The 16,278-nt window shown below is 35.4% G+C and overlaps 1 protein-coding gene across 8 annotated transcripts in view; it reads left to right on the top strand.

Annotated features, from left to right (window-relative positions):
- The window catches only part of ATRX (ATRX chromatin remodeler), a 254,434-nt gene that overhangs the window by 210,498 nt on the left and 27,658 nt on the right, over nt 1-16,278 (top strand). For all 8 annotated transcript variants that reach the window (XM_068534190.1, XM_068534186.1, XM_068534185.1 and 5 more), the window contains 2 exons: nt 5,124-5,301; nt 6,952-7,146. In XM_068534190.1, the coding sequence (XP_068390291.1) occupies nt 5,124-5,301; nt 6,952-7,146 (373 nt within the window). The remainder of the gene's footprint in view (nt 1-5,123; nt 5,302-6,951; nt 7,147-16,278) is intronic.

Here is a 16,278-nt window from a genome sequence, read left to right as displayed (position 1 = left end):
CCAAGACACATATTAATGAAACTATCAAAAATTAAATACAAAGAAAAAATATTAAAAGCAGCAAGGGAAAAACAACAAATAACATACAAGGTAATGCCTGTAAGGTTAACAGCTGATCTTTCAGCAGAAACTCTGCAAGCCAGAAGGGAGTGGCAGGGCATATTTAAAGTGATGAAAGGGAAAAACCTACAACCAGGATTACTCTACCCAGCAAGGATCTCATTCAGATTTGACAGAGAAATTAAAACGTTTAGAGACAAGCAAAAGCTAAGAGAATTCAGCACCACCAAACCAGCTTTACAAGAAATGCTAAAGAAACTTCCCTAGGCAGGAAACGCAAGAGAAGGAAAAGACCTACAATAACAAACCCAAAACAATTAAGAAAATGGTAATAGGAACATACATATCGTTAATTACCTTAAATGTAAACGGATTAAATGCTCCAAGCAAAAGACATAGACTGGCTGAATGGATAAAAAAACAAGACCCGTATATATGCTGTCTACAAGAGACCCACTTTAGACCTAGGGACACATACAGACTGAAAATGAGGGAATGGAAAAAGATATTCCATGCAAATGGAAATCAAAAGAAAGCTGGAGTAGCAATTCTCATATGAGACAAAATAGACTTTAAAATAAAGACTATTACAAGAGACAAAGAAGGAGACTACATAATGATCAAGGGATCAATCCAAGAAGAAGATATAACAATTGTACATATTTATGCACCCAACATAGGAGCACCTCAATACATAAGGCAAATGCTAATGGACATAAAAGGGGAAATCGACAGTAACATAATCATAGTAGGGGACTTTAACACCCCACTTTCACCAATGGACAGGTCATCCAAAATGAAAATCAATAAGAAAACACAAGCTTTAAATGATACATTAAACAAGATGGACTTAATTGATATTTATAGGACATTCCACCCAAAAACAGCAGAATACACTTTCTTCTCAAGTGCGCATAGAACATTCTCCAGGATAGATCATATCTTGGGGCACAAATCTAGCCTTGGTAAATTTAAGAAAATTGAAATCGTATCAAGTGTCTTTTCCAACCACAATACTATGAGACTAGGTATCAATTATGGGAAAAAAAACTGTAAAAAATACAAACGCCTGGAGGCTAAACAGTACACTACTAAATAACCAAGAGATCACTGAAGAAATCAAAGAGGAAATCAGAAAATACCTAGAAACAAATGACAGTGAAAACACGAAGACCCAACACCTATGGGATGCAGCAAAAGCAGTTCTAAGAGGGAAGTTTATAGCAATACAATCCTACCTCAAGAAACAAGAAACATCTCAAATAAACAACCTAACCTTACACCTAAAGCAATTAGAGAAAGAAGAAGAAAAAAACCCCAAAGTTAGCAGAAGGAAAGAAATCATAAAGATCAGATCAGAAATAAATGAAAAAGAAATGAAGGAAACGATAGCAAAGATCAATAAAACTAAAAGCTAGTTGTTTGAGAAGGTAAACAAATTCACAAACCATTAGCCAGACTCATCAAGAAAAGAAGGGAGAAGACTCAAATCAACAGAATTAGAAGTGAAAAGGAGAAGTCACAATGACACTGCAGAAATACAAAAGATCATGAGAGATTACTGCAAGGAACTATACGCCAATAAAATGGACAACCTGGAAGAAACAGACAAATTCTTAGAAAAGCACAACCTTCCGAGACTGAACCAGGAAGAAATAGGAAATATAAACAGACCAATCACAAGCACTGAAATTGAGACTGTGATTAAAAATCTTCCAACAAACAAAAGCCCAGGACCAGTTGGCTTCACGGGGGAATTCTGTCAAACATTTAGAGAAGAGCTAACACCTATCCTTTTCAAACTCTTCCAAAATATTGCAGAGGGAGGAACAGTCCCAAACTCATTCTACGAGGCCACCATCACCCTGATGCCAAAACCAGACGAAGATGTCACAAAAAAAGAAAACTACAGGCCAGTATCACTAATGAACACAGATGCAAAAATCCTCAACAAAATACTAGCAAACAGAATCCAGCAGCACATTAAAAGGATCGTACACCATGATCAAGTGGGGTTTATCCCAGGAATGCAAAGATTCTTCAATATACACAAATCAATCATTGTGATACACCATATTAACAAATTGAAGGATAAAAACCATATGATCATCACAATAGATGCAGAAAAAACTTTCTACAAAATTCAAAACCCATTTATGATAAAAACTCTCCAGAATGTAGGCATAGAGGGAACTTAACATAGTAAAGGCCATGTATGACAGACCCAGAACCAATATCGTTCTCAATGGTGAAAAACTGAAACCATTTCCACTAAGATCAGGAACAGGACAAGGTTGCACACTTTCACTACTGTTATTCAGCATAGTTTTGGAAGCTTTAGCCACAGCGATCAGAGAAGAAAAAAAAATAAAAGGAATCCAATCGGAAAAGAAGAAGTAAAACTGTCACTGTTTGCGGATGACATGATACTATATGTAGAGAATCCTAAAGATGCTACCAGAAAACTACTAGAGCTAATCAATGAATTTGGTAAAGTAGCAGGATACAAAATTAATGAACAGAAATCTCTCACATTCCTATACATTGATGATGAAAAATCTCAAAGTGAAATTAAGGAAACATTCTCATTTACCATTGCAAAAAAAAGAATAAAATACCTAGGAATAAACCTACCTAAGGAGAAAAAAGACCTGTAGCAGAAAACTATAAGACACTGATGAAAGAATGTAAAGACAATACAAACAGATGGAGAGATATAGCATGTTCTTGGATTGGAAGAATCAACATTGCGAAAATGACTATATAATCCAAAGCAATCTACAGATTCAGTGCAATCCCTATCAGACTACCAATGGCATTTTTCACAGAACTAGAACAAAAAAATTCACAATTTGTATGGAAACACAAAACACACCGAATAGCCAAAGCAATCTTGAGAAAGAAACACGGAGCTGGAGGAATGAGGCTCCCTGACTTCAGACTATACTACAAAGCTACAGTAATCACGACAGTATGGTACTGGCACAAAAACAGACATACATATCAGTGGAACAGGATAGAAAGCCCAGAGGTAAACCCACGCACATATGGTCACCTTATCTTTGATAAGGGAGGCCAGAATATACAATGGAGAAAAGACAGCCTCTTCAATAAGTGGTTTTGGGAAAACTGGACAGCTACATGTAAAAGAATGAAATTAGAACACTTCCTATCACCGTACACAAAAATTAAACTCACAGTGGATTAAAGAGCTAAATGTAAGGCCAGACACTATAAAACTCTTAGGGGAAAACATAGGCTGAACACTGTATGACATAAATCACAGCAAGATCCTTTTTGACCCACCTCCTAGAGACATGGAAATAAAAATGAAAATAAACAAATGGGACCTAATGAAACTTAAAATCTTTGCATAGCAAAGGAAACCATAAACAAGACAAAAAGTGAACCCTCAGAATTGGAGAAAATATTTTCAAATGAAGCAACTGACAAAGGACTAATCTCCAGAATTTACAAGCAGCTTAGGCAGCTCAATATCAAAAAAAGAAACAAACCAATCGAAAAATGGGCTGAAGACCTAAATAGCCATTCCTCCAAAGAAGATATACAGATGACCAACAAACACATGAAAGGATGCTCAACATCACTAATCATTAGAGAAATGCAAATCAAAACTACAATGAGGTATCATCTCACACCGGTCAGAATGGCCATCATCAAAAAATCTAGAAACAATAAATGCTGGAGAGGGTGTGGAGAAAAGGGAACACTCTTGCACTGTTGGTGGGAATGTAAATTGATATGGCCACTATGGAGAACAGTATGGAGGTTCCTTAAAAAACTAAAAATAGAACTACCATACGACCCAGCAATCCCACTACTGGGCATATACCCTGAGAAAACCATAATTCAAAAAGAGTCATGTACCACAATGTTCATTGCAGCGCTGTTTACAGTATCCAGGACATGGAAGCAACATAAGTGCCTATCGACAGATGAATGGATAAAGAACATGTGGCACATGTATATAATGGAATATTACTCAGCCATAAAAAGAAACGAAATTGAGTTATTTATAATGAGGTGGATTGATCTAGAGTCTGTCATACAGAGTGAAGTATGTCAGAAAGAGAAAAACAAATACCGTATGCTAAGGCATATGGAATCTAGAAAACGGTACTGATGAACTTAGTAACAGGGCAGGAATAAAGATGCAGATGTAGAGAATGGACTTGAGGACACGGGGAGGGGGAAGGGTAAGCTGAGACGAAGTGAGAGTGGCATTGACATATATACACTACCAAATGTAAAATAGATAGCTAGTGGGAAGCAGCTGTATAGCACCGGGAGATCACCTTGGTGCTTTGTGACCACCTAGAGGAGTGGGATAGGGAGGGTGGGAGGGAGACGCAAGAGGGAGGGGATGTGGAGATATATGTGTACGTTTAGCTGATTCACTTTGTTAACAGTAGCAACTAACACAACTTTGTAAAACAATTATATTCCAATAAAGATGTTAAAAAAACAAGAAATATAAATTCTTGTGTTCCAACGTAGCAGATAATCTATCAGGTTTTTTTTTTCTTGAATACATTCTTCCTGGAGCCCTCTGTCTACTTGATCCTATTTTTCTTACCTAAGTACCTAGCATCTGTCTAACTTCTCTTCTTACATTTATTACATTATATTGTAATTACGTATCAGTCACTGCTACTACACTCAGCTCCTTGGGCAGTGCCCTTCATTTTGATGTAGTTAGTGCTCATAACAGTACTGAACACAATATATTTTTTTGAGTTGTATGTAAGTTTTCTACATTTACTGAGAAATCTATAAATACCTTGAATACATTTTAAACATGTGGTTTCCATATTTATCTTTATTCCTAAATCAGAGTATTTCGTTTTACCGCAGTAAGATTCTTCTTGTGCATGTAAATCATCAACCTGACTCCTTAGACATGTCTGTTTTTCAGGGAGTGAGTAATGAATTTTCTGAACTCTTGATTGTTCAAAAAACTGCCTTAGAATAAAAAAGTCATATAAATAAGATTTCTGTGTAGCACTCATTACTAAACATTTATTTTGTATTTTCATTTTCAGAGGGCGATTGTTTATCATTTCGACCAAAGCAGGATCTCTTGGAATTAATCTGGTAGCTGCTAATCGAGTGATTATATTTGATGCTTCTTGGAATCCATCTTATGACATCCAGAGTATATTCAGAGTTTATCGCTTTGGACAAACTAAACCTGTGTATGTATATAGGTTCTTAGCTCAGGTAGGTTTATCATTTACATTCTCTTTTTAATATTGAAAGATTGGGTGAAACTGATCATATTTTTGGAGTTCAGGGCATATCTGCATTATAGAGAGGCAAACAAAGTTGAAAACATCATTCCTATTCATAAAGCAGCATAAGCCAATTTTGGCCCCTGATGATTTTCTGTTTTGTCGTTTGTCCAGGTCTCTAATGTCAACTTTCTCAGATTGAGATGGATTTGCCTGTGTATACAGATTTAGCATTTTCTTGCTAGTTCAAGAAAGTTAAACATTTATAATTCTCTTACTTAGCATAAGTAGAAAAGCCAATAACTAAATCTAATTTGCTTATAGATGTGAAGGTCAAATGATCATTGTTTTCACTGGTCACCAGATGTTCTCTTAGTTTGGAAGAGTGTAGGTAAATAGGAAGAAACAGGTAATGTATTATAATAACAAAGAATCATTACAAGGAATATTTAATATTTCTAGTCAAGACTATTCAACTAATTTCCTTTACATATAAACTCAGGTATTAAAAAACAGAAGCTGAAATTTAAGGAAAATAAATGAAATCAAAGAATTAGATGCAGTTGAATGTAATACAGGTTCATAGAATCAAGTTACCCTTTTTTTTTTAAGTTTATTTATTTATTGATTGATTTTTGGCTGCGTTGGGTCTTCATTGCGGTGCGTGGGCTTTTTATTGCTGTAGCTTCTCTTGTTGTGGAGCCTGGGCTCTAGGTGCCTGGGCTTCAGCAGTTGCAGCACGTGGGCTCAGTAGTTGTGGCTCATGGGCTCTAGAGTGCAGGCTCAGTATTTGTGGCACACAGGCTTAGTTGCTCCGTGGCATGTGGGATCTTCCCGGACCAGGGCTCTAACCCGTGTCCCCTGCATTGGCAGGCAGATTCTTAACCACTGCGCCACCAGGGAAGTCCCTCAAGTTGCCCTTTTAACTGGTACATCTTCTTTGGGAGCAGATGCTACCCTCTCTACCTGCCTCCAAATCTGGGCTTCTCAACCAGAGATTGGGTTTTATTGGTAGATCCTTGCTCATACATAAAAGTACATAATATAGTTGGAAAACTACACTGTAAACTCTTTCCTGTTATTTAGATTAAGAGTTCCTTTACATTCTAGTTCAGAATGCCATATAGAATATATAATAGATTGGCATTTTAGTTATTAATTTTTTGTCCTGAAGTTATAGAAAGTAAGACTTAAATTACATAAAGACAGTTTATAGTGATTGTTGAGAGCTTATTGTATTCCACTGGAAAGGAATTAAACTGTTCTCTTGCATTCTTACATCAGTAACCTCCTAAAATCTTATTTTTTGTACTCTTTTATTCTATTTACCTTGGTATCTGACTGCTCTCCTGCTTCCACCAAGTACAGAATTATTTAAAGCAACAGATGAATGCATATTGGTGAAAAAATTTAGAACGATTATCAGTAATATAGTTTTCTTTTCTGTCAATGTAAACTACTTTGAACATAAAAATCTCTCATGAATTAAACAGCATTGTACATAAAACTTGCTTCATGGCAGTATATTACTACGAAGTTCTGCTATTTTGTAGTAACCAATAACCTATATTTCTTCGTGATTAAGTTTCATGTTTACAAAATTTATTTATTTGTGTATTGTTCATTCTTTTTTACAAAGGGAACCATGGAAGATAAGATTTATGATCGGCAAGTAACTAAGCAGTCACTGTCTTTTCGAGTTGTTGATCAACAGCAAGTTGAACGTCATTTTACCATGAATGAGCTTACTGAACTTTATACCTTTGAGCCAGACTTGTTAGATGACCCTAATTCAGAAAAGAAGAAGAAAAGGGATACTCCCATGCTGCCAAAGGTAAAGATCTTTAAATTGTTAGCTTAAAAAAAAAACTAACATGGACCAAGGAAATTTTATTCCTACTATGAAAGTTATTCATCTGACTAAGGCTATATTTCAGAATTTTTCAAAGAGAATAAAACTGTATTTAAATGAGAGGTCAATTCTCCACGTAACACCACAAAAGATAGTGTAATCTGAAACACATATTTTATGCCAAATAAAAAATTCAGCCCTGCAGAAAAGGGTTTCTGAGTAGAAACCTTAAAGGAAATAGTATGGTTCTCTTTTAATAATCTCCAGTAGAGGGCATACATAATTTTAATAATTATATATGAGGTTTAATTGTCTCTTCCTTAACATTTTTTGTTGTCATATAGCAATTAAGAATCAGGAAATAAAAGTGTCTCCTACTTGATATTTTTCACTGTCATAAAGTAAGTAGGACTTTCACATTTCCAAGTGTGAAAAGTCCTCTCATTTTATAGATGGGGAAACTTAGGGTCAGAGGCATTTGATGACTTACCCAGTTTTTACCTAATAAGTGGCAGAGACAGGAATAGTATCTACATCTGTCTTCTGGTCCATTGTTCTTGGATAAGAAAACAGTATTTAATATTAATATAGAAATTTAATATGGTAGATATCATTTTGACCCTACTGAACATATGAGAAAACCGTATGTTCTCTGATCTAAATAAAGAGTTTATATATTTAAACCTATTCTAATTATCTAAAACGTCATTTTGGGGGGGATTATTGGGGGACGTGCTGTTCCTGTTGTCTTGGTTTCAAATTTAAGCACTTAATGTTCCATGTAGCTGTTAAGAGAATTGGGAAAGCAACTACTGGGTTACAGTGTCATTTTACCAAACTTCAGTCATTTGTAAAGAAAATTCAACAGTATCTTAGTTCTTCATATGGTTGGAACATTTAATTAAAACAAAAGGTAGGGCTTCCCTGGTGGCGCAGTGGTTGGGGGTCTGCCTGCCAATGCAGGGGACGCGGGTTCGGGCCCTGGTCTGGGGGGATCCCGCATGCCTCAGAGCGGCTGGGCCCGTGAGCCACAGTTGCTGAGCCTGTGCGTCTGGAGCCTGTGCTCCGCAGGGGGGGAGGCCGCGATGGTGAGAGGCCTGCACGCCGCGGTGAGGAGTGGACCCCGCTTGCCGCAGCTAGAGAGGGCCCTCGCACAGAGGCAAGGACCCAACACAGCCATAAATAAATAAAATTAAATTAAATTTTTAAAAACCCCACAAAACCTTAGGAGATTAATGTTACTGTTTAAAAAAAACGTTAATATAAATAAATATATTTCTAACATTAATATAAATCAGTGATTTCTCCAGTTATTTTTCAATGTATATAACTCAATTAAAGTAACATGAATATTTAGCATTTGGGAAAATTTTTTAAATGTCCTTTGTCTATATAAGCAAATATTTTGTTTTTGTAATCAATGAACTTTTCTTCCATTTAAAGTTTACTGATAGAGCATTTAGGAAAGAGTTTTTGTGACAGTCTCTATCAAATATCTTTGATAATGGCTTAGGGCCACATGAAGGTTAAAATCTATCGTTTTTATAATACTTTTTAAAAAAGAGTCATTTCAGTTTCCATGTTACGAAATACTAAATTGATAGTGATTTGGCTTCCTTTCTTAATTATATTATTATAGAATGTGAGTAGGGGTCTTGAATAGTCTTCAGATAATTTTCTGTGCACAGACAGATTTGTTTGTATATCTTTAAAAGCAGACAAACACAAATGGGCTTATACCATACATACTCTTTTACAACTTGCTCTTTTCACCTAGATGTTTCTTGAACATCTTTCCATATTGGTACATATATCTCTACTTAAAAAAAAAAAAGCTGCATAATGTATACTTGCCTTGTTTTATTTAACTCTTATATCCCTAACACCTTTCCTATCAGGTACTTAATTTTGTATGGGAAAGAGTATTCTATAAAGACTTGCACACATTTATGTTTATAATTTTAAAGATAGTTAAGTTTCCTTTTTCAAATTGAGACTGATTTTATATTTAATTAGCCTCTTTCCTAAAATTAAACTTAACTTTAAACTTCAATTTTCATGAGAAACAGCCCATGATTAGTAATATTTCTCATAGGAAGCTACCATTCCAAGTTGAAAAGAGATAGTTGCTTTGAAGTTATTTGTTATATGGTAAATTTCTGATTGTAGGAAATCTGTTTAATTTAATAAACATTTACTGATTATTTGCTGACTTTGAAGTGTATTGTGAAGGTGTATTAAGAAGAACAAGACATTGCCTAAGCTTTAAAGAAGATTTAAAAAATCCAGAAGTAAAGAAATGCTATTTAATTGTTACAGGATATCTGGAAAGAAACCATCTGTTTTATAACTTTGCACTCTGAGTTGTCAAAGGTGTCATGTGTTTTCGTTTATAGACTTTACTTACTGTATTTTGTTTTTGGTGCTATGACCCTTTGCCCACGAAAAAAAGGAAAAGGAATATTGAATGCTACTTTAATGCAAAGTGCTTCAACTCTCCCACGCCTCTTCCCAAGAGGAAAATAATAGTTAACTTACTGATTTCTTACTGGGTTTCATACTCTGTGCTAAATGATTAGTTCAGGTTATTTTCCTTAATCTAGCAGCAACTGAAAAGCTGATAGTGCTGTTCTCATTTTTGAGATGAGGAAATTAAGGCTTGGGGAGGTTTATGTAACTTATCCAAGCTTAATTAGTGGTAAAGCTGGCTTTCAAACCAAGTCTGCCCAACTCGAAAGCATGTCCTCTTAATCATTATACGTTATTGCCCCCAAATGGAGATTAGAAAGTTAATTCTAAGTACAAGAAACAAGGCAGAGGACTTGGGATTCCCAGAATTGTATGATATTTAGAATGCTTTATTTTATTTTAAATAAAGGTGGATTTTAAAATATAGAATGCTTTCACAGTCGGTACCATTGGGCGATGTAACTATTGTTAAGATTGTGTAATATAACCAGTTTAGCTCACGGCTTGTGAAGTTGTAAATTCCTCGAATTTATAGAAAGCTTTAAAGTTTACAAAGGCCTTTCTCATGTATACTCATTATCTCAGGAAATTGAAACTTAGAGAGTTTGTGATTACCCAAGGGTACATGGCCAGTGAGTGTTAGAGCTAGAACTTGAACACAGTAGTTTTCAAATTGTATTCCAAAGAGCCTCAGGAGATTTGCAGAGGTGCTCTGGGGCTACCATGTGGCTAAGCAAGTAGGGGAAGGCCAGATGGGCAGCACTCCAAGCTCTGCATCCCATTTCGATCAGAGTCCCTCTCCTTTTATCGATTTTATGTATTGGGCTGCAACATAATATTTTATTTAAAAAGAGGACTTTTTTAGTTTTAAAAAAGCTTTTAAAAAGTTTTAAAAACACTGTACCATATAATGATGGCTTACTATCATAGTAACTAAGAATTGTTTGGGATCTAACAGGAAATACAATAGGATGTATATGAGATTTACCTGAAGGAGATGATAGTCCACTTGGAGAGAAAAAAGTAACATTCTTAAAAACAAAAGAATGAAGTGCTGAAGTGACTGGTACTGAATGTATTCGCTATAGCATATGGTTAAAAATGGAGGGGGGTGCATTCAGGTACAGTTTTAATGGAAAAAATCAGACTGGCCCATAAGTGATCGTTAGTATTTAATTGGATTAGGTAAGAATAAGGTGTGAATGTAGGATGAAACAGTTTGGGTGAAAGGAAAGGTAAGAATTTATGTACCAGACTCAAGGTATGATGAAGAAATCGGCCAGATGACGAGTTGAAATTGGATAGGTAAAGGTAGGGCCAGCTTTTGGAGAGACATTAAAGGTAAATGGAGGCATTTGGATGTAAAATAGTATTCACTGTAAGTTCATGAATGGGGCTCTTTTATGATGAATGTGGGCTTTTGGAAAATTAGTGTGGCATTAAAATGCAGGATGAGGACATATAATAGGGTGATGATTGTGGAGTGAAACAGACATTTCAAGGAAATAAATGATGGAACTCAATCACTGATGATAGACTATACCTTTTGGTAAGCAGTGAAAAACCTTTAACCTAAATAATGAAGCTTATTTATTTATTAATTGGTTAAAAACTTTGCAGGTACCTGTGATGTGCCAATTATTGTGCTGGTTAGTAAGGATACTTTGATAAATAAGACTAGGTTCCTGCTCCCAAGGAGCCTACAGTCTAAATAAGCATACCGTAACAATAAAAATTATGGGTCCTGTAATAGAAATCTGTACAGGCACCCTGTACAGGAAGGAATATTCAGTTCTTTCTTGGAAAATTTGGGGATGGGGAGCTGGCATTAGGAGGACTTGAACTGATGTTGAAAATAGACGTGGTAGCTCTTTGCATTGCTATGAGGGCAAAAGATGAAGGCCCTTCAAGGGGAGGAGCAGAAAAAAAGAAACACATGCATAAAACAGCATTGCAAGTTTTAGGAACCTCAGGTAGTTAAAAATAAATAATGGAGTGTAAGGAGATAGTGGTGTAGAGTATAAGGGTGGGCATGGGAAGAGGCGAGAGAAAGACTGGAAAGGTAGATGGGAATCAGATCGTAGAAGTTAGAGAGTTTGGACATTGTGTTACAGGCTGTAGGATCTATTTAATGATTTTAAACAAAAGACCAACATCAAATTTTCATTTTAGAAAAATCACTTTGGGTGTCAGTGTGCAGGATGGATTGGAGAAAAGAAAATGGATAAGATACTTGTTAGTATGCTATTAAAATGATCCGCATGAGAGAGGTAATGCAGGCCTGAAGTAAGGTGGTAGCAATGGGGATAGAGAAGTACCAGGCATGATGTAGGTACTCAGTAAATGTTAATTTTGTTCCCTGGGCTTGTATTTAGAATTTCATTTAACTTTGCCCAATAGTATTTGATTTTCATTTCCTTTAATGGGATTTTGAAAATTAGTTCTCTCTGAAATGGGTACAAGTAGGTGTTTTTTATATTTGCAGTGAAGGATTTCTTGGTGTTTGAACCTGCTCTTATTTAAAGACATTTCAAAGTTGGTTCCTACTATGTTATAGTACAATTGCAAACACCTGCCCTTTTATACATATTTTTTAAGATGAAAGACTGCTAAAAATGGTACATTTTCACTTCCCCCTTAACTTGCTATTGTCTAAATAATGATTAAGTTGCATGCCTTTTTGAGTTAACTTTTCTTTGTCCTTTGAAAAAGTGTTCATTTTCAACTTACTTGATATGTGATTATTATCTCTTTCTGCCTCATCACTTCCTCTTAAAGTCATTATTATATAACTCCTCTTCTGTATTTCTGTTCTTGTTTACTTTCTTTTACTTCTTCACTTTCTAATTAGATTTACTATCTCAGTTTATTAACCACTTGACTTTTTCTTGTCTTTTTATCTCTGAAGTTCTTTAAAGGCAAGAACTGTATTTGCTCCTTTTCTTTCATCCATAGTGAATAAAGCAGTGTTAACACTTTTATATGGCCTTTTTAGTCACCTTTATAGTGATATTTAACTGTATTTTTATTGTTCCATATTGATCCATATATCATTGAAAATCGGTGTTAGAATTTGACTTACTTTTGCAAGCAGTAAAATTGAAATGAAGCAGGTATGTAAAAGGAAGAGAATTGGAGCTTTAATTCATGTCTTCAGTTCTATATTCAATCAGCTATCTTAGCTCTATTCATCACCCCACCCCATGAATTATATTCTGTTATATCCCCTCATTGGTTTCTTGCTGTTGTTCGTGCTGTTGCTTTTTCCTTTTTGAAATATAATGGTCCTGTAGTTCTGTGGAACCATATTTTAAAATATATTGATTTTAGGGTCTCCTGTATCATGTCTACCAAGTGTCTATGCATTTCTTCAGTTGTTCAGGGTAATAATGTTCCTCAGACATTTTGAAACTTCAACATGACCTAAACTGATAAATACTTTAACACAAGTTTCTAGTGATAAAGATTTGTTGACTGATTCTTAACTGTTTGTTTTTTTAATATTAAAGTAATATCTGACCTCTGTTAACATTTATGTAAATTATGTTAGGGGAAAGTACCTCTTCTGGTAATAAACTTATGAATTATATAGAGATCAGAGATAAAAATCTTGGTCAAGGTCATGTTTCGTAATATGCTTCAGTGGGTATACAGCCTAAGCTCTGTACCCTTTAGTAGGAAAACAAAAGTCAGTAAACCTGGCATAGAAAATTTTTTTGCACTTCCCTTTTCCAGCATTTACTACCTATGTCTTTTTAAATATGGACTGCATGTTGATAATTATAAGGAAAACAAAATGGGGATTTAAATTAAAGTACCTAAAGTGAGGCTTTACTTCCTCTACCCTGATGTTGTGTACAATTTTCTCCCTTTGTCTTTAGTCCTTCATTCAAGTTTTAATACCTCATAGCATAGTTTACTGAACAGAGATGTTATTGTGCAGTTTTATTAGCCAGCAGATGGTAGTATAAGGTTTTACCTTTGTCATTCTTAACATTAGAGAGAAATATACTCCATTAAAATAATTTGATGTGAAGTATAAAATAGCTAATCAGCCTATTTCAGGAAGTTGCATGCATTTACCTTTGAGAATAAAGGTTCGAAAGGACCCATTTAATTGTAGGGCAAGTATTAGTGACCTATAGCATATTAACCACGTGGTGGCACATGAACCCAATTTTTGTTGACATGTACCTCTAAGGAGCTATGCTCATAATTGAAGCACATATGAGGTTTGATGTCATTATCTCCTACTTCTCTGCCTCTTTTATCACAAGTTTAGTACATTTATTATTTACTATAACAAGTTTTAGTATTGTTTCTATATTTGTATTCACTGGCATAAAAATGATTATTATTCATCTGAATAAGAACAGACCACCAGAAATCATGCTAAACCCTAGAAAAATTGTTTTAATTCTACCATTTCTTTGTAGGTTGTAAAAGTCTCCTATTCAGTATTTGCTGGGATGGTTGATGCCCAGTAAAAAGAGCAAATGGTTTAAGCCCTGTCCCTTTTGCAAGTAACCTGCCAATCACCCTTTTCTGGGTGTAATTTTAGGCAAGCCACATAAGCTTTCCAAGCCCCACTTCCCTTAAGAAGATAAGAAAACAGTAGTACCTACCTCACAGAAGAGATAATCCATGTAGAGCACACTGCCTAGCACATAGTAAGTGCTCAAATGTTAGCTGCTGTTTTTGTTTCCATAATCGTCATTAAGATTGCCATTATACTTGGTTCATTTCTCTGAAACCAGTATAGACTTAAGTTTGTGGAATTTCAGAGGAGTCATATGAGGTCCTGATCCTTAGAAGGTTTAGCTTGACATATGACAGATCAGTAGAAGACTAAAAACATTTAGAGGCCAGAGGCAGTAATCCCAGCTAGGCTGCAGAAGAGATAGGTATTTGAGGCTTTAACTCCCTTAGAGATCAATTATAATCAAGAAGAGGGAATATGATAATATTTAATTACTAGACATTGATAATCACTTCCAATGATGTTAGCATGCATTTGGCTACAAACTGTTACTTTTTCTAACATTTAAGGATTTTTCCCCCTTAAATGATACATAAAACTTTAAAGGAATTGTCTGCCTCACAGCCGGCTGTGATACCAGTGTAGTAATTTTTAAAACTGAAGGATTGCTTCTAGTACCTTTCACAAACTACAAAATAAATACATGTTAATAGACTGACATGATTTTTAACAGTGTTGTTTTGTATCTTAACTTTGATTGTATCACCTTATAACACAGGAAAAACTAAGGAGCCAACGTCAACAAGTATTTTAGGGAGAACATTTGGGCTAAAGAGGTCATGGTACCAATGATGGCCCTAAATGGCAACCTCCCTAACTCAGGAAAACTGTTTTACAAATCACTGCTAATGGAAACATCAACACAAATGAATTGTCTTGCTGGCAGAGTTGGGGGTGGAATGTGAGATTCCATTGCGGGGGTGGAGAGGGGCTGGGGGAGTGGAGGCAATTGGGGGTAGACTTAAGGAAATGTGTCTCCTTTTGAAGCACTAGAAATAACTACTACTATGGATCATGGAAATTCTGAAATTGAAAATACCAGGTTTATATTTAGTAAATGCTCATTGAATAAATGAATTAAGTAGTAGAAACTTTTTGGTTTTATATACAAATCCAAAGATGTATCTGTTCTCTCTAGGTTATATGCTTCTTACTAGCCTATGCGGGCAGGGTTTGTATTAATATATCTTCATCACTGTATCCCCAGCTCCTGGTATAATACCTAGCACATAGCAAATAGTCAATAAAAGTGACAATGAACAAATAAAGTTTTGTCCTAAAATTGCAAGCTAAGGCAATGGTTGACATGCCTTGGACTAACCTGCATTAATATTCGCCTGACAGCTTGATAAAAATGCAGATTCCTGGCTTCATCCAAGACCTACTGAATCAATTTCTTGATGTGGGCCCTGGGAATCTGTATTTTTAACAAGCTCTACTGCTGCTGTGAGTACAAGGTATATAGGAGTATGATTCGCCTTTCTAATTATTATCAGCTAAATCTTTGAATTAAGAAGAATAATGAACAGTAGCTAACGTTTGAGTGCTTTTTATGCTAGGTACTGTATTTTTTTAATAAAAATTTGACTTTTATTATTGCTTCCAAAGTCAATTAAACATGGAAATTTTGGACATAGATTGAACACAATTTTTACATAAATCACCAAAGACAAAGGTATTTTTATCTGACTGCTGGCATTTTTAAGAGGCATTCCTTCCCCTCCTACCCACTAAGGAAAAAGTCCTCACGCTACCAAATCAGAGGCAGTGTTTCTGGACCTGCGACTTCTGCCCTTAATTTAGTTGAAAGTGAGAACAAATTAATTTATGTTTCCTTAATTCCAAACAAGGATGTGAAGCAAGCTGGTGACTATTTTATGCCTGGACCTGGGTTGGAGTTTTAAGGAATTAGGCAGAAGGTGGGTGTGTGTGACATTTAATCTGTCTTAAAGATCCTGAAAGTTATTCCTAGCTCTTGGAAATTATGAAAAAAGAAGGGGGTGAAAACAGAGTTCAAACACTGTATTCATAGGATAAGAGGAAGAGGAGGGAGGGAGGGGGGAAACCGACATTCATTCACTTCACAAAAATGTATTCTGTACCTA

The sequence above is a fragment of the Eschrichtius robustus genome, chromosome X, assembly GCF_028021215.1.
Source record: "Eschrichtius robustus isolate mEscRob2 chromosome X, mEscRob2.pri, whole genome shotgun sequence".
Lineage (NCBI taxonomy): Eukaryota > Metazoa > Chordata > Mammalia > Artiodactyla > Eschrichtiidae > Eschrichtius > Eschrichtius robustus.
Note: the sequence above shows the minus strand (reverse complement) of the source record. Positions and strands in the feature narration are given on the sequence as shown.